Source organism: Abramis brama (genome assembly GCF_963993115.1).
Source record: "Abramis brama genome assembly, chromosome: 9".
NCBI classification, from domain to species: domain Eukaryota; kingdom Metazoa; phylum Chordata; class Actinopteri; order Cypriniformes; family Leuciscidae; genus Abramis; species Abramis brama.
This window is the reverse complement of record NC_139971.1, coordinates 35,134,364-35,157,033: the sequence shown is the minus strand read 5'-3', so window position 1 is coordinate 35,157,033 and position 22,670 is coordinate 35,134,364. Positions and strand designations below refer to the sequence as shown.

Below are 22,670 nucleotides of genomic sequence, written 5' to 3'. Positions count from 1 at the left end.
GAGAAAACTTTTGCGTTGGATATAGATTTCTGCAAGCATTTCAATGTTTCTCAAATCTAGCCAAAATCTGGATATCGGTATAAATTAGAAATTGCATACTTCATGGATGTGTGTAATAGTTTGATTGTGAATAAATGTATAAAACTGTTCTTTAATTTAGATGGAAATAGGCTACAACAATACATTAGTAAAATACATTCATAATGAAATCAAGTAACAAAAACGTGCAAAAAAAATGTCAAGGTAGACTGCTTAATCATAAAGTAAAATTTATATTGCTATTTACAAATTAAATATCACATTTTTAACATTTTAATGTTTATAATATACATATATACACTTAATAATGAATTAATTTAATATATTAATTGCTGTATTTTTTTTATTCTTAATTGTATAAGCGTTTTCGTATTAATAATTATTTAATCGTTTTTATGCAAAAATAATTAACGAAAGATGTGTATGCACATTTTTGACTGACACTCAAAAGTTTCTACCTAGGCTTTCTGAAATACACACACACACACACACACACACAAAGATACTGAACTGACAATAAACGTGAACTGTAAAAAATGCGCAGTGTGCAGTCACGTGTCATCATGGCTACGTCACTGGATTCCCCCATCCGCTACTGATATTCGCGCATGCGCACACTTAGAGTGTTTATTTCAGAGCAGCCTGTGCATCGTACGCGCTGGGAAGACGAAGCTCCAGCTGGAACATCCAGGGTAAGTGTCATCTACTAACAAGACTTTATCAGGTGCATAACATAGGTGCTGTCATGTCCAGCATCATGCCATTTCTTAAGTTCGTAGCCTGAATGAACATGATGTTACAATAAAATTGTATTTATCATTATTGATATTCATTCATACGTTGCAAGCAGAAACCCGTATACATTCGCGCGAGCCGTTATATAAATGCAATTAGTAACAGAATGAATGAGACTCCCCTACGTAGGCTACTTCAAGAATTTTCCGCTTTCCTTTCCGCATGAAAGTGCCATATGATTGCACAGTGTTGTTTACAATAAGGAGGTGGAGTGGTGGAGGTTTCATTTTTCACGAGTACACTGAGCTATAGAGTGCTGGTATGAAAAAAGTATGAATGATGAGCTTTAAGAACATGGCTACGTCTCAAAACCTAATGAGCTGCCTATTCAGACAGCATTTTTATAATGTGTGTGCCATATAATGCCTAAATGTTTCTCACAACCACTGTTTCAGATCAATATGTGACTGCTTATTTTATTTCATCAGTGTTTCAAGCAACCAGAGATGCAGCCTATGCATTTAGAGATATTAAATTAGTGCTAATGTAAATAGGCACTTATTGTGGAGGCTAAAAATAGGGCTGTTATGACTGTAGGAAATGTTTCTGATGAAGCCTGTGAGTTGTCTTTTGATAAGCTGGTATTTTGACAGGTGCTATTTTAAGAACCTAAACTAAAAGAAAAGGTCTAAAGCACTGGAGCAGAAGTGCCATTGTTTTCAATGGAGAAATCCATGCGATTTCCTGAAACAGCGTGGAATCTAGTTCCTTCTCACTTTATTAAGATTTCTATTTCCACTGAACTACATTAGCTGGTATGACACCATTGTTTTTCAATGTGTTGTTAAAGTCAAAGTCTCTGCCTGGATTAGTGGTTGATATATGCTTAGATGAATCTACTGTCGTTGTGAACTAATAAATATCAGCCAAAGTGTTAGGAATTTCATTACCTGCATTGTCCCCCTTTCCCATTTTTAAAGTCACAACCATAAGTGTGTTTCTGTCATTTAGCATTAGTCAGATAAACCTGGCATCCATGCTTGACTGCAGGCCTCATGAACATGACTACATATTTTTAAACTCAAGTGGCCTGAGATAAGAGTGCTCTTGTTTCCATCCAAGCCGAGGATCGTTTTTCTTGTCCTATTCAAGTGCAGGCTATTGATGAAAAGCTCACTGTTTGAAGCAATTTTCATTCTGTGCGCTCTTTGCAGTGTCTCAGTAAAAGGGTAATTTTATGTGACTTTTATTGAATCTGATGCTCTCTGGTTAGAACCACTGATCCATTTAGACGTTGTTTATGTGTCTGATTGTGCAGCATCAGTCAGCGGCTTAGATGATCAAGCTCTGTGCGTGGATGACTGTCTTAAGTTCACAGCATCTGATGCAGTGACGGATATGAGTGAGGTTTCCCTTGAGGAAATAGCAGGACATGTTGCATAATGATGCAAATGAATCCGCCTCAAATTAACCTCTCTGTGGCTTTATTTTCACACAGTCTCTCACATCGCTAATACAGCCTTATGCTCCTGATACAGATTTCTGCAAGCTTCTGCATGTTAAACCCAGATGATGTCTTGTCTTTTGGGGGTTTTTTGTGTTTTTTTGAGGGTTTTCTCTGGTAACTTGTATCACTATCCTACATGATTAATAATTATTTTCTTCCCTACAACAGTTTTACTCTTTGGTATCTCTTTGTAATCTAAATCAGTCTCTCTATATTTGCATTTTGCTCGTGATGCAATAAACAAGTGATCTAATTCATTGGTTCTCAAAGGGTTGAATACAGGTCAGATCTGATAGCAGGGACAGCAGGAAAAAAACACAATGCCAAATGCAAATAATAAAATCGAATCGTGCGTAGATATGATGGCAAAATAAACAGACTTTTCAGTTTATCTAAAACTTTTGTTGTCAGAGGTTGTGGATCTAATCAAACTTGACAGTATTTTGGCACAGATTCATCTGTTGCTTGGTAGAAGCTAACCAGATTAGGCAATGTCTGACTTCACATTCATCCTGTCAGAAAAAGAACAAAATTCTGCAAAAAATAAAATAAAAATCAAATGCAACCCAGATTACATTAAATATGGGTTCAGTTTGACTTGCCTTGACTGTTCTGGCTCACTAGTTTTCTAGTTTTTTTTTTTTTTGACCGACTTGACCTTGCCCACAAGCCAACCCAATATCTCCGTCCCTGAGACATTTATCACCCATGTAATTATCTTTCTGTCTGCACTGCTGACTATTGCGATATCACTGCAGTGCTTTGGTAACCCTAACCCATTCAGTCTCTTAAACCAGTGGACCCACTCACTCCCACTCCAACTCATCTGTGTCCCATCACTCTAACAGCAGAACCTCTGCGTTGAGCCTCGAGGCTCGCGATGAAGGGGCGTTTTGTTGCATGGATGGATGGATGGAGTAGAAAGAGGGGGAAGTGCTCCAGTGCAGGGAGGAAGGAATATTGCAGCATGTGCATTTACCCTCGAATGCTGAGATTTATTAAGCTCAAGAGAAGCAGCAATGTGTAGAGGTTTGGTGTCTTTAGATATGAGCCTCAAATCTTTTTTAAAAAGATGTTTGTGTGAAGCGTGTAAGTTAAGTGATTGTGATTGTACAGTATTTTTTTCTTATTTTTGCATTTGGTGGCATTTTTATCCAAAAATTGGTTTGTATTAGTATTGGTTTGTATTAGTCTTCATACTGCTCACGCCAACATAGAGTTTCTTTTCCGCCTTGTGCCTCTTAAAGATAAGTGTTAAAAAAAAAAGCAGACGCAGTTGACACAGTCTCTGACTCTGGTCACTGCGTGGTTGTGTTTGTGTGCACTTGTGAGCACGTATGCCAGCCAAGTCACGCTCCTCCAGCTCTGCATTACATAACCATCCTCTCAGTCCTATTGCTTTTCTCAGGGTTTTGCCCAAAACCTAAGGGAATGTAGTTTCTGGTATATAGCATTGATTTGCTCTTCTACATTCAGAATTCATTCAGTTTTCATTCACTTTTACTTCCTGAAGCCACGGTTTAGAAGCCTTGCAAGGTCCACTGCATCACTGGCTGGTTCACACTGGATAATGTTATATCCAATAGCCAAATAAAATAACTACTATTCATGATCCAATCTCTTCCTAATGGAGTTTTTTTTTCCTCATATCTGGTTTCATTCTGAAATATATAATGATAAATGGCAATTCACGTTGAATTTAACACTAACCATTAGCGTCTGTTGGGGCAGAGCGAACTAGCCTTTCGTTTGAGAAGAAATCACGTGTCACTCGTATTCAGTTTTATGAGAAGCAGATGGTATTTTCACAGAGGCAAGATTAAGTACTTGTGTAAATTAAATTTTATCCACGATATCAAGCCAATAAGCGTTACCATATTTGATGGGGCATCTTTTATATACTGGTCTGCATGAGAATATTTTTTTAATTTGAGATTAAAATTGTTTTATTCTTATATTTGTTTTCTGCATGTTTCTGAGAGTGAAAGACACACGCATTATGCTATGTCTTCTGGTGCTTCATTAGCAGGACATAGAAACGCATGATTTTGCACTGAGATTCTGTGCATTGGATTTCATAATCTAACATCATATTAACAGGCTTTGACTGACTCCGCGTTGCCACATGCTGTGGTCAGTCTGTATAAACACAGCTGCAAGGAAGTTTATGACAGAAGAGGATGTTAAAGTACCCTTACCGTAATGTTACACTTCATGAAAATGTTTTGAATAGTTGAATTTTTATATATATTTAGATTTTTACATTATATATATATTTATTTATTATATATACGTATATATTAGTATGTATTTTTATAATGTAATTATATATAATAAATATTTTAAAAAAAAATCATTAAAATATGAAATAATGTGAAATATGAATTTTTTTTGAAAGAAATGAATACTTTTATTCTGCAGGGATGCATTAAATTGATAAAAAGTGATAGGAAAGACCTGTATAATGTTACAAAAGATTTGAATCCTGATTGAGATGAATCCTGTTCTTTTGAACTTTCTATTCTGTTTGTTAAAAAAATTCAATTACGATAAAATATGTCAATATTTTCCACTTTGATAATAATTATAAATGTTTCTTGAGCACCAAATCAGCATATTATAATGATTTCTGGAGGATCATGTGACACTGAAGACTGAGTAATGATGCTTAAAATTCAGCTTTGCATCACAGGAATAAATGTCACTTTAAAATATTAAAATATTTCAGTTGCTTTAAATGGTAATATTTCACAAAATCCTGCTTTTATTTTTGATTAAATAAATGCAGCCTTGGAGAGCATAAATCTTGCAACCCCCAAACTTTTGAATAGCATGTCTGTATGTGTGTGTATATATATATATATATATATATATATATATATATATATATATATATATATATATATATATATATATATATATATATATATTATACACATTTGTATGAAATGTAATAGATTTAATATTTTTTTATTTGTTTATAACATTCAAATTGTTATATTTTTTTTAGGTCCTGCTGTGAAGAAATTGTGGAGCTACAAACGACTGTACCATCCGTGGGTTTTTGAGCTGACATCATCATATCTCACCTAGTGACTGAATCACCCCCATAACAAAGCATGGAGGGGGCCGTGGTGAACAACCTCATAGAATTTGACTCGCCCCCAGAAGGGACAGCGCCCTCTGTTCTCGGACCCTCCAGTGGGGTGGACTTTTTCTCATCCGAGCCTCTTGTCCCTGAGCCTGCGAGCGACGTCACCATGGAGCCCCTTCTTCCAGAGCCCATGGCCCCCACACACACTTCCCACAGAGAAGACGATAGCGATGCCACCGAATCTGCCGACAGTGAGAACGAGGGCACAGAATCGCCATCACACCCGTCGAGCACGCGGCGGTCCTCGTCTTGCTCCAGTCACAGTACTGAGGACGCGGAGGAGACGGAGATACGAGCGTTCATGAAAACCTATGTGGCAAAGCTTTTCCATGGAAGGTGATTTGCTTCACAAACTAAACCTTAAAGGAAAAGGATATTTTCATTATAACTACAGTGACCAGTGGATATCAAACTCCAGAAAGTACAAATAAAAGTACTTGCGTGCCTTGCTATATTCTAAGTTATCTGAGGCCATAAGATAATTTTATGTGAGGAACAGGCCAATGTATGTTTTTATCTACTGAAAATTTCTGCAGTTTCAGCAAATCTCATTCACACCAGATCAGAAACAACACCACTGATAAGACGCACTTAAATTTCAATCTATTCCTCAGTCAAAGCTATTGTTTAGCTTTAGAAGGCTTAGTGTACGAGACTGCTTTTATGGGGCTTTTTTGGAGCTTGACAGCCAGTTGTCACGGTGTACTTTTGTTGTATTGAAAATCTACTTTTGTTCTCCACGGAAGTAAGGAAGTCATACAGGTTCGGAATTACATGAGGGCGAGTAAACGATGACAGAATTTTGAACTATTCCCTTGAATGAGGATGAAACTTCACAGTGAATTATAGTCACATATCAACTGATGCGTTTGTTCCTGTTGTTTCAAGTGCTCTCTCGCTCTTTCTCTTCCTCCCACTTGCTCCTTTTATTCTTTTTCCCTCTCTCAGGGAGGACTTTGATCAGGAGGAGAAGGCTCACTTTGGAGAGCTGTGCACTGGAGAGAATGGGAAAGGCAGGGAGTGGTTCGCCAAATATGTCAGTGCGCAGGTATGAGAGGCGCAACTATAATTAATCATGAAAATAATCATTGCTTGACTTCTTTTCTAAATTCATTTTTAATTTTGGGATTGATTATGGTGACATTTTAGGTGATGGTTTAGACCTGTTTCACACATTCTGCACCAGAGGTAAACCTAAAACTATTAAAAAATATATAATTAAATAAATCAATAATTAAAATATAAATAATGTGGTGAAAAACTTGTCTGTGCTGTCTCAAAAACAGCACTTAAGAGCCTATTATTGCTGTGTCATGCTAAACCTAGCAGAAAACGTGTTGCAAATGCACTGCAAACCTATTTAGCAACACACTTTTCTGCAATATAGGATTTTATGAAGCAACACAAAATAATGGTGTGAACTACACGCCCATTGTTTGAGAAATGTGTTAAAAATAGTTTGACTACTTGGCTGTTAAAATGACCAAAACGTAGTAGGGATGCACAATATACCATTACCATAATGGTTATCATCAGCCAATATTAAAATTAATCTTTAATAACACAATTAAATAAAACTGTTCAATATAACTTTAATGTAACAGACCTATGAATATCCATTTTTGTGATGCCTAAAATCATTCATTTTAGGTTTTTCACTGATTTTATTTATTTATTTAGTCTATAATAAGCTTTTATTTAAATAATTGCCCATTTATTGATTATCTGACTATTATTATTTTTAATAGTGTTTTTAATAGTAAATTTTCAACTGGCCATCTCTATAAACGTCAAGCACAGTCCATGTAGACTCAATGTGCAGATTGCTCAGTCTTTCTGAAAGATCAAGAAAACTCATGCAATAAAATACATATGCATAAACAAACACAGTTGTGATGATAACCGTGCATTGTGTTTGCAGCGCTGCCACTCCAAATGTGTGAGCGAACTGACTTTCTACAGGCTGGTGCAGTCCTTCGCTGTTGTTTTGTTTGAGTAAGTACATCAGCGATAATATCTAAGGTTTATGTTTGACATTACATGGAAGCCACTCACTCCAAACTGTCTGAGAACTGCTTCAGTTTTCTGTAGAACTCCTGGCGAGTCAGTAGCTGTGTCCTAAATCGCCCCCTATACCCTCATTCACTATTCCCTAAATTACTCCACTAATATGCCTTGAAGGAGTGAATGAAAAGTAATTCGGACACTGAGTGCGCCGGAAGAGCTGCCGCTTTTGCGTAGTTTGTGCTTGCTGTTTAATAAGCATTTGAAACTTAGCAAACTGGCTGTTCCAGTAGTAATGAAAACATTTATCTTGACTCTGCCATGGAAACTAGCATGTATAAACCTTAATTAAACAATTTAATAGATATTACACTGTACCCACATTGGATGAGCAGTTTTGAGAATGAATGGCTGGATGATTCAGCTGTGGGCGCCATCTTCTGGCGCGACACTCACTACATCAGTTGTACACTTGTTGTTGTGGTGCATTATGGGATTGAATGAGTGCACTCAATAACATCCAGTATGGTTTCAGATACCACTACAAATATTTGTCCGCTCAAATAGTGCCTTATTTAAGGACATGGGGGTGTTTTTGGACACAGACAGTGTTTTTGCATGTGTGCCATGTGTGTGATGCACATGTGACCCAGATTTTATTGATTGACAGATGTCACCAGGTGGATGATTATGCTCCCGCCAAACACCTCATGACCATGTGCTTCACATATTACTACATGGGTAAGAAAGTCGACCTTTAATATTAATCATTCTGTGTGGAATGTAATCTGAAAAAGAGACACCCTCCAACTTCCTGTTACAGTGTATGACTCAGACATTACTGGCACTGACGCATTATTGTTTCGGAAAATTGGACAATGCCATTTTAACGAAAATAAATTTTAAACACAAAAAACGGGGGATGGGGGAAACATAGATATACATTATAGTTCAAAAGTTTGGGTCAGTCATTTTTTTGTTTTGTTTTATGCTTAAATTGACAGTGAAGACATTTATAAAGTTGCAAAAGATTCTATTTCAAACAAATGCTGTTCTTTTCTATCCATCAAAGAAACATGGAAAAAAGGCATCATGGGTTCCATAAAAATATGAACTGTTTTCAATATTGATAATAAGAAATGTTTCTTGAGCACCAAATCAGAATGCTTTTTGAAGTATCATGTGACACTGAAATGACTGCTGAAAATTCAGCTTTGCCATCACAGAAATAAATTACATTTTAAAATCTGAAAAATATATATTTTAAATTGTAGTAATATTTCACAATTTTACTGTATTTTTGATCAAATAAATGCAGCGTTGGTGAGCGTTAGAATCTTCTTTCAGAAACATTTAAAAAATCTCATCAAACCCAAACTTTTGAATAATTTTGTGATTTACTAGTTTTAAAAAAGTATACACAGATCCATTATATTCAACACTTGTAATGTTTAAAGATTTGACTCCATGTCATGGATGTTGATAATCGTTTTGGAATGCCTAAAGATTCCTACTCCTAATATACATGTACACAGAGTGTGACTGCCTAGTGTGCCTTTTCAATTCATTTCATTTTAATTTCTAATGAATATATGTGTGTGTGTGACAGGTAAGTCCCAGCTGTCTCCCACAGAGCTGTTGGAGAGGCCCAGCGGGGGGATCGACTCGTACCTGCGCAGTGGAAAGGTCTGGCTCTCTGGGAAGAAGGATATCGCAGAGCGAATGCTCAAAAACACCTCCGCCAAGTCTGACGTTAAAGGATTTTTTGGGGGTCTGGAGAGCAAACTGAGAGGACCCTTGGGCCGAAAGAATGAGTGAGTGATTTTCTGTCATCGCTAATAATAACACTTTTAATTAATCAAGCTTCTGCTGCTCACAAACTCGTTCTGTTCTTATTCTGTCCTCCTCAGAGACTCAGACAGGCCTGTTGAACAGAAAACCAAAACTCCAGGTACAGTAGTTCACCATGTACCATCACTGTGTGTTCTCTAATTCCCTCTTCTCACCTGTGGTTGTGTCGTTTTCAGTTTTTAGATATCTCACTAAGGGTTTTTTATATTTAATGTGGTGGTGAGACTTAGTGGTTAAGAATCTGGGTCGGTTACCCAAACGATTCAATGGCAACCACTAGTATGCTGTTGAGCAAGACACTTAACCCACAGGAGTCATCTCGGTGGACATGTGTAGGTGATTGAGTTATTAACTGTGCTCATCTCTGCTTGCGTACCCTGTAGTTTCTCCCCCCCTCTCCCCGGATAGAAAAGAAGAGGAGAAAATTTACCTGTACACGCACCTGAAACAGCAGCCCATTTGGTAGGTTGTCAATAATCTTTCTTTCCCCGCAAAAATGCTGAAACGAACAGCTGAAGTTGTCTAAAATGTATCCTTTCACATAATCAGCATTTTAAAGGAATATTCTTGGTTTTTATAATTCATTGCTTATGGACTGTGTTTGTGGCACACTGTTAGCCTGGAAATCCAGACCCAAGTCTGAAAGATTAATGGTCTGGCATCGAGTAATGAAAATTGCCCAGCTCGAGGGGCGGCACCAAGTATGCATTTGAAAATCTCACTGCATGCAATTGGATAACACTACGACCAATCACAACAATAAACCCCATAGGCTTAGCTACCAGCGGAGCTAACTGGTAAATTATACTCTTACCGTATCCGGTCGGCAAAACAGCAAAAACGTCCTTCTTGCAAAGGAACGATTCGAGCGGCGTCTTCTGTTCCTGTTTTAGATAAAAAGCCAAGTCTAACTCATTCATTATAGCAGCCAAAGCCGTTTCAAACAACTGGTGTTCATCCATAGCCATCTTGCAATGTTTACTAATGACTTCGACGTCACAGCGCTGTCGTCATCTGTTTAGCTCGCCTCTGGCCCGCCTATATCAGATAACCCGATGTGATTGGTGCAGCTCGGATACAAGGGCATATTTAATGAGCATCATTACTCAACACCAGAGTAACTCACTGAGAAAATTCAATTTGTGCTCTCGCGAGAACTCTGGATTTCCAGGGTAGCATACTGTCAGTGTCTACCAAAAATTACTGTTACATTGTTTCAGACAAATTCATCAGAATCAACGAATTTGCCAATCATATTTCGTGCCAGAATAAAAAAAGAAATTGGATTTTGTATCATTTTATTATTAACGCTGTAAAATTACAGTAATTGGTAATTCTCTGTAATGTTAAAAAAAATACAATTGTATTTTCATTACAATAAACCAGTAACGAGAAAGTCGTGAGGGTAATTATTTTATTTTTTTGTGACTGTAAATTATTGATTATTATTTTATTGATTATTTAATTAAATTTACTACAATAAATAGTACCATGATATTTAAATATTTTACAATTTAAGTAGGCTAATATATAAATTTTTCCATCACAGTAAATTGGGAAGAGAAATACTTAATTGTTTAAAATCTTTATTTTTACTTTTAAATCTTTAAAACTTATCCTAAAATGTTTTCATTTATGGCATTTTAATATGCTGAATTTTCAGCATCATTGCTCCAGTCTTCAGAGTCACATGATCCTTCAGAAATCATTCTAATACGTTGATTTGGTGCTCAAGAAACATTTCTTATTACTGTCAAAGTCAAAAACAGTGTTGCTGCTTATTAAATGCTGCAATTAAAGGAATATTCCTTTTTTGCCTTTCAGTAATGGGAATTGGGCAGAGAAATACTTAATGGTCATGAAAATAATGACAGAATGTCGCATTACCGCAGAAAATATTTTAAGTTTGTTAAACAAAACAGAAAACGTACAATGGAAGCCTATCAGGAAAGGAGGCTGGTGTGTTTAATGTACAATGTCATTCTAACTTTGTTCAGACACAGTGTCAGATCATTTGTCACATATGCTGTATGCTAATGTTGGTCTGCTTGTATCTATTTTTTTAAAAGGCACACTTTGAGGTTTTGGAACGCAGCGTTTTTTGATGCCGTCCATTGTGAGAGAAATAAAAGATCCCCCACCACGAGGTGAGAGAGCGCAGGGTTTTAACTATGTGATTCTTATTACTTCCATAGTGCGTTTCTTTTCTCTTTCTCCTAATATATCGTGCTATTAAACAAAACAGACTTTGCACAGCACCAAAAGCACATGTTAGATTGCGTGTTTGTTTAGACTGCGTGTTTGTTTGTGTGTCTGTTCAAGCCAGAGGAAGAGATTGAGAGTTTACAGTGTGTTTGATAGATTGTTAGTGATGTTGAAATAAACTAGCTAGATGTTTCAGCCGAGGTGCGTGACAGTGTTACGGTGTGTTTGTTCTGATGTCTGGATCCTGCAGCCTCTCTGAGTGCTCTTATGGTTTATTCTTCCACACTGCTCATCATCCTCTCTTGTCTTTTCTTTCTCTCTGTGGCTCTTTCTCTCTCTCTGCATGTGACTTTAACCCTTTTTCTCCCTGTGCCTTGCTGCCTCGCGCAGGCGGACGGCTGAGGAAGAGAAAGATGAAAGGTCTGTCCTTCATTCCGTCTGCTGCCATGGACAATGCTAGACGGGAAAGGCGGATTAAAAAGGAGAGGGGGGAAAGTTAGATCAGTTACAATGAACTGAGAGTGAAAGATGAGCAGCACAGAATAAATTAAGGGGAAAGTGGAGAGAGTTTAGGAAAAGGATGATACACTGACAGAATTGGAACAGCGTTTTATATACGTACAATATGCGCAAGGTTCTAACAGCCATGGAAAGCTTGGCAATATCAAAGAATTTTAATGATTTCCAGACCTAAAAAAAAGAATAAAAACTAATAATGAATATAATGATAAATTAAAGCTGCAAGCAGCATTTATCGGGGTTCAAGCAGTTAAGGCCTTTAAGCACAAAAGCATAAAAAGTTATTAAGTTTTATTTAGCAAGCATGTAACCACTGACATAATAGATGAAAAATACCATTTACAGCCAATACAGGCAATGTACCATAGGAAATATATGGTTTTAAAGCTTTTTAACAGTTATAGTGCCACCTATCGTCCGATCTCCATAAAATTTGGCATTCTTGTTAATAATGTTATGTCACATATGCTCACCAATTTTTGAGTTTTTATTTAGGATTTATAGGCTTTTTAGTGTATTTTGCCACGCCCATTTTATAAATGACCCTATTACAGCCATTCAAATGCAAAAGTTCAACTTTTTTTTGATAATTATTGATCTAGAGAGTCCAGAGAATTGTCCTAGACTGGTCTGGTTCCGATCGGGCGAAAAACCTAGGATTAGTTCGCAAAAGTAGGTTTTTGACAAAATTCAAAATGGCGGAAAATTTTCCCAGGCGGAAATGAAATCGGAGATATAGGATTACAGTGATATAAGACACTTGAGTGTTGAGTCTACGACAAACCGTCTAGGAGTTATTAGCGATTTCATACTTTTGCTTGCTATAGCGCCACCTATTGGCCAATCTCCTCGATTTTTGTACTACCATCTGGCAAAGTTTCAAGTCTCCAGCACTTACAGTTTGGGCTGCACGATGCGTTTTACGGCGGAATAATAATAATAAAAACCCTTACAATTACAATAGCGTTTCAGCACTTCGTGCTTGAACCCCTAAATATCAAAACATAAATTTATAGTTATTTATCATACGCTACCATTTAAAGTTTTGTGGTCGGTAACATTTCTTTAAATGTTTTTAAAATAAGTCCTTAATGCTCACCATGGCTGCATTTATTTGATTAAAAAAAATACAGTAAAATATTAAAATATTATTACAATTTAAAACAATTGTTTTCTATTTAATATATTTTAAAATATAATTTATTCCTGTGATGTTAAAGCTGAATTTTCTGCATTACTCCAGTCTTCAGTGTCACATGATCCTTCAGAAATCATTCTAATATGCTGATTTGCTCCTCAAGAAACATTTCTTATTATTATCAGTGTTAAAAACAGTTGTGCTGCTTAATATTTTTGTGGAAACCATGATAATTTTTTTTCATGATTCTTTAAAAGTTCAAAGGAACAGCATTTATTTGAAATGTAAGTATTTTCTGTTTTGTTACTCTAACTATACTGTAACTTTAGATCAATTTAATGTGTTTTTGCTGAATAAAACAATTTCTTAAAAATAATCTTACTGACCTCAAACTTTTGAACGGTAGCATATGTAAAATTCTATATTGTATTTTTTTTTTCTAGTTATGCTCCACTAAAAACAACTATAAATACTTTATTTTTAATGTAATTCTTATTATTCACGTCTGGGAAATTCATGAGTCAAAAGATTAGGAACCCTTGTGGAACCCTTGACGTATTTCATCTAGATATTCACAATAATCTCTATCAGCGCAGGATCCAGTCAGGAAGCTGTGTAACGTTCTGATAACATTTTCATCAGTACTCAAAGGAAACTTCACAGTGTTTGAGGTCCACCAAAAAAGTACTGACTCGTGTCACATTTGCCTTGACATAATGCTTTGTCTTTTTTATCATGTCGTCTTGCACAACTTTAACTTTGCTCTCAAAGACACAGTGGACCTTATTAAAAGTAACATTGTGACACATCATACAGTGTCATATCTATTCTGACAGCAGGGAAAAACATTGATAAAGCAAACAACAGTACACTCATGCAGTTAGTATTGTAAAATAAATATGCTCTTTTTTAAACAGGAAGAGAAAATGCCTTTTTGTTGTTGATTTCAAAAGCCTTGCATCCAATCTAACACAGTATTTTGGCACGGTTTATCAACTTCATCTGGTCAGCATGGACAGCTTGCATGACATGCCCTCATTATTGAAAACAATAATATTAATACATTTCAATGTTTAACCGGGGACATTTTTGTTTACTTTGAACGATAAACAATTTTGGAACTGTTTTTGGTCAACACTTGATGTCTGCGATGTTCTGGAACCAGTCGAGAACCGCTGATTCGCTCTTTGACTTTTTCTGCATTATTTTCTGTATCATTGCATGCATTCAGAGTGTATTATATTCCTGTTCACTGCAATGTCAACTGCTAACCGAGAACAGCTTGAATTATTAGTGTTTGATACAGTAAGAGAAGCATGACTATTGCTAGTGCTCATGCTTGCTGTTAGGGGTTCGTTCAGATCCCCAGCCGTAGATATTAAACTCTGGCATTGCATGTAATTCGTCCCAAACCGTTTGTGCTACTGACATAAATGATTCCTCAAATCATTTGGCTTGTTGAAGGGAGGTGTGCTATTACCTTTCTAAGTGTTCAGACTTAAGACATAAAAAAATATGAGACTCAAACAACAAAGGAACATTTTTTTACATAGAAAAAATGCATATTGGTTTGTTTGTCTGAGCATTTGTTCCTGTTTGTGAGCCGAATTATACCATGATTCTGTGTTGCACATATGCTCTTTATTATTTAAATTATTGTCTTGCTTTTGTTTTGATTTATTGTGAATCATGGCTACAGCTGACTGCTCACTAATACTTATTCTGAAATGTTTGTTGGATTTTTGCATGAGCACCAATGTATGGCTAATACACATTTGTCCTTTTGTATGATTGTTTTTACACATTTTTAATTCTATAACCTCCCAGTATTCATTGTAATGTGTTGATTGATGGTCTCTCGTGCTTGATGAGAGGAAAAAAAGGTCAAATATCATTGACCTCTGACCTTGACCTCCATGTTTTTTATACCTTTTAGAGAAAAGTGGTGTCATATGACCCAGGAAGAGAAAGACGACAGCTCCAGATTTAATGAGAACATCACCTTCGGTCAACTGGGGTGAGTCACATGGCATTTGTCTCATTTTATACAACATTGACAAAAACAATGTTCACTGCATGTTCATATGCTCATATATATTTGTTCTGTTTGTCTAGGACGTTCACTCATAACATGGTGGCATTTGGACTGAGCAAGAAACTTTGCAATGACTTCCTGAAGAAGCAGGCAGTCATTGGAAATCTGAATGAAGGTAATAATTCAATTTTATTAAGTTTGAAAGCTTAATTACAGTACTGTTCAAATGTTTGGGGTATTTTTTAATGTTTTTAAAGGATGTCTCTTATTCTCACCGAGGCTGTATTTATTTGATCAAAAATGCAGTAAAATTTGAAATAATATTATTACGATTTAAAAGTGTTTTCTATATTAATATTTAAAATGTAATTTATTCCTGTGAAGTTAAAGCTGAATTTTCAGCATCATTACTCCAGTCTTGAGTGTCACATGATCCTTCAGAAATCATTCTAATATGCTGTTTTGGTGTTCAAGAAACATTTCTTATTATTATCAATGTTGATTTTTATTGAGATATATACAGTGAGGAAAATAAGTATTTGAACACCCTGCTATTTTGCAAGTTCTCCCACTTGGAAATCATGGAGGGGTCTGAAATTGTCATCGTAGGTGCATGTCCACTGTGAGAGACATAATCTAAAAAAAAAATCCAGAAATCACAATGTATGATTTTTTAACTATTTATTTGTATGATACAGCTGCAAATAAGTATTTGAACACCTGTCTATCAGCTAGAATTCTGACCCTCAAAGACCTGTTAGTCTGCCTTTAAAATGTCCACCTCCACTCCATTTATTATCCTAAATTAGATGCACCTGTTTCGTTAGCTGCATAAAGACACCTGTCCACCCCATACAATCAGGAAGAATCCAACTACTAACATGGCCAAGACCAAAGAGCTGTCCAAAGACACTAGAGACAAAATTGTACACCTCCACAAGGCTGGAAAGGGCTACGGGGAAATTGCCAAGCAGCTTGGTGAAAAAAGGTCCACTGTTGGAGCAATCATTAGAAAATGGAAGAAGCTAAACATGACTGTCAATCTCCCTCGGACTGGGGCTCCATGCAAGATCTCACCTCGTGGGGTCTCAATGATCCTAAGAAAGGTGAGAAATCAGCCCAGAACTACACGGGAGGAGCTGGTCAATGACCTGAAAAGAGCTGGGACCACCGTTTCCAAGGTTACTGTTGGTAATGCACTAAGACGTCATGGTTTGAAATCATGCATGGCACGGAAGGTTCCCCTGCTTAAACCAGCACATGTCAAGGCCCGTCTTAAGTTTGCCAATGACCATTTGGATGATCCAGAGGAGTCATGGGAGAAAGTCATGTGGTCAGATGAGACCAAAATAGAACTTTTTGGTCATAATTCCACTAAACATGTTTGGAGGAAGAAGAATGATGAGTACCATCCCAAGAACACCATCCCTACTGTGAAGCATGGGGGTGGTAGCATCATGCTTTGGGGGTGTTTTTCTGCACATGGGACAGGGCGACTGCACTGTATTAAGGAGAGGATGACCAGGGCCATGTATTGCGAGATTTTGGGGAACAACCTCCTTCCCTCAGTTAGAGCATTGAAGATGGGTCGAGGCTGGGTCTTCCAACATGACAATGACCCGAAGCACACAGCCAGGATAACCAAGGAGTGGCTCTGTAAGAAGCATATCAAGGTTCTGGCGTGGCCTAGCCAGTCTCCAGACCTAAACCCAATAGAGAATCTTTGGAGGGAGCTCAAACTCCGTGTTTCTCAGCGACAGCCCAGAAACCTGACTGATCTAGAGAAGATCTGTGTGGAGGAGTGGGCCAAAATCCCTCCTGCAGTGTGTGCAAACCTGGTGAAAAACTACAGGAAACGTTTGACCTCTGTAATTGCAAACAAAGGCTACTGTACCAAATATTAACATTGATTTTCTCAGGTGTTCAAATACTTATTTGCAGCTGTATCATACAAATAAATAGTTAAAAAAATCATACATTGTGATTTCTGGATTTTTTTTTTTTTAGATTATGTCTCTCACAGTGGACATGCACCTACGATGACAATTTCAGACCCCTCCATGATTTCTAAGTGGGAGAACTTGCAAAATAGCAGGGTGTTCAAATACTTATTTTCCTCACTGTATATATATATATATATATATATACAGCGGGGGAAATAAGTATTGAACACGTCATCAATTTTCTCAGTAAATATATTTCCAAAGGTGCTATTGACATGAAATTTTCACCAGATGTTGGTAACAACCCAAGTAAGCCATACATGCAAAGAAACAAACAAAAATAAGTTCAGAAATTAAGTTATGTGTAATAATGTGAAATGACACAGGGAAAAAGTATTGAACACATGAAGAAAGGGAGGCGCAAAAAGGCATGGAAAGCCAAGACAACTGCTGAAAACTTACAGTAATTAAAAAGCAATCCAGCCCCCTGTCAGTGGAAATTAATAACAGCTGGTTCAGTCCCAAATGATGGCCTACAAAAAGGTCTCATTGCCAAGGTGTCACACAAGACACATCTCATGATGGGTAAAAGCAAAGAGCTGTCTCAAGACCTTCGCAACCTAATTGTTGCAAAACATAATGATGGCATTGGTTATAGGCGCCATTCTAAGCTTCTGAATGGTCCAGTGAGCACTTTTGGGGCCATAATACGGAAGTGGAAAGACAATAATTTCACCATAAATTTGCCTCAACCAGTGCTCCTCGCAAGATTTCTGATAGAGGAGTGAAAAGAATAATCAGAATTCATGTCAATAGCACCTTCGGAAATATATTTACTGAGAAAAATGATGACGTGTTCAATACTTATTTCCCCCGCTGTGTGTGTGTGTGTGTGTGTGTGTGTCTATATATATATATATATATATATATATATATATATATATATATATATATATATATATATATATATATATATATATATATATATATATTTACTGTCACAACTGAATGCATCACTGCTGAAAACATTCTTGACCCCAAACTTTTGAATGCTATGTATGTATTAATACGATTCACACTTTTTATTATTACGTTTCAGAGCAAAACAAGCTGCTGTGTGATCACATTGAGCAGATGGCTGCAGAGTGAATGTCCAAAATCATCTAAACTCTACCATCTACATCAGCTCATCCATGATCTCTAATGACCAGTATTCCACAAATGCCAACACAGTTTCGCCTCTATCATCACCAAAAAGTCATACTACTATTCTCACCATTTACAGAAATCATGCAACTAAAATGGTTGGCATAAATCAGCCAAATCCCATGATGCTTCAGTGTCCAGCTGCAGTGTGGAAACGGTTCATTTTTGTTGAAAATGCAACAATGTGTCAAAATATGCACCTATACCGGAATAGCAATATGGCTCACAGTTTTCAAGCATCATAAAACACAGTATCTGTCATTATATATTATACGGAATTCATATTGTGTGATGTGAATATGATGCAAAACACATCCTCAGATCCAGTCAGTTAAAATATTCCCTTAGTTTCTTCCCTTTAAATCTTTCCTGCTACTTTTATGTACTAAAAGTGTCCATTGAGCAAGTTCAGTGACAAAAAATGAACAAAAATACAGTCTAACAATATCAGTATTTCAATATATCAATGTTTTAATATATCAATATTTCTTAATTCAAAATTCTGTACTGGGCCTGTTCCTGTCATATGTTCCCATCTATTGCACTTCTCTGGTTTTGTGCTCTTCCTGTATGGATAAATTGAGTATTAATAGTGTTTGTGACATCCTCACACGTGGACACTGGAACCATGTCTCTTCCCCTGTTTAAAGTGCCTTTAGTCATTTAGTAAGCAGTGATCTTCCTATTTTAGAGCGAGCAAACCTGTGTCAGCATGCTGTCATCCTCCCATGAGACTCTGGGGTTAGCGCTCATAAGTTTGTGCACCCTGTCAGTAGATGTGTTGTGTATTAGAGTCAGTTAAAGAGAAGTATCATGCTGCAGTTGTTTGGATGTCGTACAGTGTTGTGTCTTTAACGCATGGTATGCATGCACATTGTTTACCATCAACTTACACTGTTGTGCAATTAGATTTCAAGCCAATAGAGGGCAATCATAACCCTCCGCTTTGACTGTAGATCAGTGAAGGTGAATGTCAACCACTGAGTGGGGTCTCCAAGAGCTTGTATTGAATCAAATGTCCTCCATGTGAGGGAAAAAAACAAAAGTTAATATATTTGGTTTGTAAATACATTGTTTTGTTGACAGAATAATGAGGAATATGGGATGGTTTAAAGGGATTGTCAGATTGTTGGGGATTTATTTATTTGATGTCTGTATGTGTTGTACATGGGCGCATGGTTGTATCAGAAATTAGTCATTGCATTTCAGACGATGTTGTTGATATTGTGCTGTCTATATAAATTAATGTTCATTTATAGTAAGCTCAGTGTTCTGCATTGTATTTTTCCCCAAGTGCCCTGAATTTCCTATTTGAAGATACCTGGAAATCAACGAGAGAGGTGTTGTCCTGTCTCTAATGTGTAAAGTGTTTATTATAATAATAATAATAAAGAAAAGTAACTCTCTTGTACTGTTTCTATCCTTTGGGTCATTAAAAAAAAAAAAGTATGAAGTGAAAACCTCTTTAACAGAAATAATATACAGTATATATTGAATTAATAATAATGAAACCGATATTCATAAGAAAACATGTTTTGTTTAAAACATTTTAATCAGGGAAAGGAATTAAGAAATATCTGGAATTGATATTTTTTAATGTGAAGGATTTTTATTTATTTTTTCTTAGTATGGGCTTGTGTTGCCAAATGTGTCCGTGCAGATTCAGCTCAATGTGGGAGTGTTTAAGGCTCCCCAGTGGAGAAAACTGCCAAATGGCTACCATGGCTGGCTGTGTGTATAAATAAACAGCAGTCACACTGGCCTGCACTGATTGGACACACAGTAATGAGCTGTGAAAGGCCAAGCACTGGTGTCACACACTGAGAGCTCTACTGCTAATTAATCCCAGACCCCATCAAACAATATAAACTCTCCTTATCTTCAACAGTTGGTGATTGATCACATCCTTCTTCACTTTCTTACTTCCTTTCTTCTTTCATTTTTTATTTTTATTTTTTTTGGTCTTTCTTTTTGTCAGGAAATTGTGTTAATTGTGCCAGAAATTATCATTTTTTTCTGTCTCTTTCTTTTATCATGATTTATACACGCGACACAGTGATTTTCGAAACCGGTAGTTTCAGTTCCCATTGACTTCCATTGCATGAACAAAAAAATATTTATTTTATTTGTCCTTTAAAAACTTTCTGAGATTAAAAATCTCTTTTTCATAAGAGTCCTGGCAAGGGAACAAAGACACGATGGCAATAGACCCAAAATAGATTTATAAATGAACAGGTGCTTTAGTCTGATAATGAGGACCAACATATTTTATTATACAGCTCACAATGATGAGTTCTGAAATTACAATTTGTTTTAAACCTGAGAGCACCATGATAAAGAATGTCAAAGAAACATAGGTGCCAATTTGTACTAAACATCACCATAATCAAGAACTAGCATGAAGGTGGCAGTAACAAAGTACATTTACTTGAGTACTGTAAGTACACTTTTTGAGTATCTGTACTTTACTTGAGTATTATTTTTTCTGAAAACTTTAGGCTTCACTACATTTGAAAGACAAATATCGTACTTTTTACTCCACTACATTTCTGTCAAGGTCCTACGTAGTAACGTCAGTCAGGGGTTGCATTTTGGTTGGGAATGTTGACGTCGGAAACCGACGTCGGATTGACATCAGAACCCGACATCTGATTGACGTCAGACTGACGTCAAAACCCGACGTCATATTGACATCAGAACCTGACTTATAGATAACAGTAAGGCTAACATATTCATACTAAAGGCCAAAAAAACTTTAAATAGGGCACTATTTGAGGGAACAAATTTGGGCGTCTGAAACCATTGTGGACGTTATTGAGTGCACTTATTCAATCTCACATTCAATCCCACTACTGGAACTGTTATAAATTTGATATTGATATGAGGGTAGGCAGGCATAGATTCAGAGGCATAAGGTACTGTAAGTAAACAATGCATTGACATTTACTTTTTACTTTTGATACTTAAGTACTTTTAAAAACGAGTACTTCTGTACTTTTACTTAAGTAGAAATAGGCCTTTACAACTTTTACTTATAATGGAGTAAGACCAGTAGTATCTCTACATTCACTCAAGTAAGGAAGTGTGTACTTTGTCCACCTCTGGGTGGCAGAAACTTTTTTTTTTTGTTTTTTTTTTTTTGTTCCATCTTTAACTTGAGTTTAGCCATTAATAGAAAAAGATTAATCAAATACAAAACCAAGATTCTTGTATTCTGCCACTTGAATGTAACTGTAACTGATAATAGATTTGCTGCTTGTTTCTTTGAATTTTAAAGAAAAAATCAAATTCAAGCAGAAAAGCCTTTGAAAGCAGACTGTAAAAGACACAGCTTGATGTAATTTGGGTGCACTAAAATAAATCACTGTGTCATCAGCATTAAAATGAATTAAAACCAAGATAATTAATATAGATAATAATAAAAAGTAGAGACCCCAGAACAGACCCCTGAGGAACACCCCTCGTAATCTGTAAATGTGCGGATGAGTGGCCTTCCATTCACACCCATTGTGTCCTGCATTAAATCATATATTTTCCAACCTCAGGCTAAAAGTACCAGGGCAGGGCTATAACCCTCCATAGAAATATGTTAATTTTCAGTTTAATAATTAATAATGAGATTAGAAATATGGGTTTTCAAAAGACTATTACTCCCTATCCTATATGTTAACAGCCTTACCAAGTTATTTGTTGTTAACCCTGAAGCGCTGATTTCAGTTTTGTTGCAGTTTGGAATTCAAATCATTTTAATCAACAATCAAGCAATCTGGTAGACCTAGTATCACTTAATTTTGATGTGAAATTAATCACAATATAGTAGAAAATTTTATAATATTAATAGGTTATTAAAATATTAATTACCCATGACATTTTTTCTTTAAAAACATGTTTTGCACCAACCCTGTACAACTGAAATTGCTTTGGAGTTGAATTTTAAGGGGCATGAAGTGCAGATCATGTAAGGGGGTTGTAAAATGGGACACAAATGGCTCTGTTTCCTGACAATAAGTCCTATGTTTATCCTTAATATCGCTGTCTACCCATTTTCAAACACCGAATCTCATAAACACACATATACATCCTCTCAGCATCTCTGTTTAAATCCCTTTCTGTGTTAGTGTGTCTGTGTGATGTTTGGCTGGCCGGTTACAGACAGTTTGCTGTAGTCGGTCAGTTGGAGTGGACCTCTGAGGCCAGTGCACTTTTCAAACCCTCTTTGGGAGGCTGAACTGGAGTCAAGTTTCTCCCCGTAGGTTAAGTGTGAACCAGACAGCCGGGTGGTCTGTGACAAGGGCCACAAAACACAAACTAATGGGTCTTGGGAGCTTTCACAG

The 22,670-nt window shown here is 36.5% G+C and overlaps 1 protein-coding gene across 2 annotated transcripts; it reads left to right on the top strand.

Moving 5' to 3' along the window:
- Positions 1-653: 653 nt before the first annotated feature.
- On the top strand, positions 654-19,742 carry kiaa0513 (KIAA0513). Of its 2 annotated transcripts, XM_084124303.1 has the most exons (13): positions 654-731; positions 5,292-5,771; positions 6,384-6,483; positions 7,357-7,430; positions 8,110-8,180; positions 9,049-9,253; positions 9,350-9,390; positions 9,674-9,752; positions 11,360-11,437; positions 11,886-11,915; positions 15,089-15,169; positions 15,268-15,362; positions 18,230-19,742. In XM_084124303.1, the coding sequence occupies exons 2-13, from the start codon at positions 5,401-5,403 to the stop codon at positions 18,277-18,279; spliced, it is 1,275 nt and encodes a 424-aa protein (XP_083980429.1). In that variant the 5' UTR covers positions 654-731; positions 5,292-5,400; the 3' UTR covers positions 18,280-19,742. The 2 variants fall into 2 exon arrangements, with proteins under 2 accessions (XP_083980429.1, XP_083980430.1); XM_084124304.1 differs by lacking the exon at positions 11,886-11,915.
- Positions 19,743-22,670: the final 2,928 nt, after the last annotated feature.